The sequence below is a fragment of the Empidonax traillii genome, unplaced genomic scaffold (assembly GCF_003031625.1).
Source record: "Empidonax traillii isolate 1590-97213 ecotype Southwest subspecies unplaced genomic scaffold, ASM303162v1 scaffold149:size904812, whole genome shotgun sequence".
NCBI classification, from domain to species: domain Eukaryota; kingdom Metazoa; phylum Chordata; class Aves; order Passeriformes; family Tyrannidae; genus Empidonax; species Empidonax traillii.
In genome coordinates, this window is record NW_020955342.1 from 18149 (window position 1) to 18929 (window position 781).

The 781-nt window shown below is 28.6% G+C and overlaps 1 protein-coding gene across 1 annotated transcript in view; it reads right to left on the reverse strand.

Annotated features, from left to right (window-relative positions):
* Positions 1-435: 435 nt before the first annotated feature.
* The window catches only part of B3GLCT (beta 3-glucosyltransferase), a 54625-nt gene continuing 54279 nt past the window's right edge, over positions 436-781 (reverse strand). Inside the window, exon 14 of the mRNA XM_027884598.1 lies at positions 436-669. Within this exon, the coding sequence (XP_027740399.1) occupies positions 498-669 (172 nt within the window). The 3' untranslated portion in view covers positions 436-497. The remainder of the gene's footprint in view (positions 670-781) is intronic.

Here is a 781-nt window from a genome sequence, read left to right on the forward strand (position 1 = left end):
CTCAATGTATCACGTTTTCAACCATGACACTACAGTTAACTTATTAAATATTGTGGAATCTATCTTTACTTAGGAGATATTTCAGAATAGTAAATACTGAATCAATAAAAAAAAATTGGGTAAGTAGACAAGGCAGATTTATTGAAAAATGTCATGGTCAGTTCTCCATTACCTGAAGAAAAAATTATTGTGGGTTTTTTAACTTTCTTAGAGGACATATGACAACTATTCAAAGCATGTGGCTCCTAATTCTATTTGTTTTTCAAAATACCCACCTCTGCATTTTTTATAAAATGAAGTTATAGGTTAACTGAAATATCATAACTAGTAAAGCATTATAGTGATCCATGCTTTGAGAACGTTCTTATTTGCTTGATCAATCTTGTTCTGCAGAGAAACAAGGTATAGCAGCAGCATCTTGGTTACCTGCATATTATTGAAGTTTGCAGTATTTCTGATTTCTGTTTTATACACATACTTAAAAAATGCAATATATTTTAAATACTTAAACATAACTCTCTGACCTGATGAAAAAGTGGACTATGTGTTATAGGGATTCCTAGGCCACTGAAACACATCCCAAGGACCATATCATCAGGCGCGTCCATGCTGTAACACCGGCATTTACTAGCAAGTAATTTCTGAACAGCTATTCTGCTGAAAACCATCCTGAATAAAAAAAAAAAAAAAAAAAAAAAAAAAAAAAAAAAAAAAAAAAAAAAAAAAAAAAAAAAAAAAAAAAAAAAAAAAAAAAAAAAAAAAAAAAAAAAAAAAAAAAAAA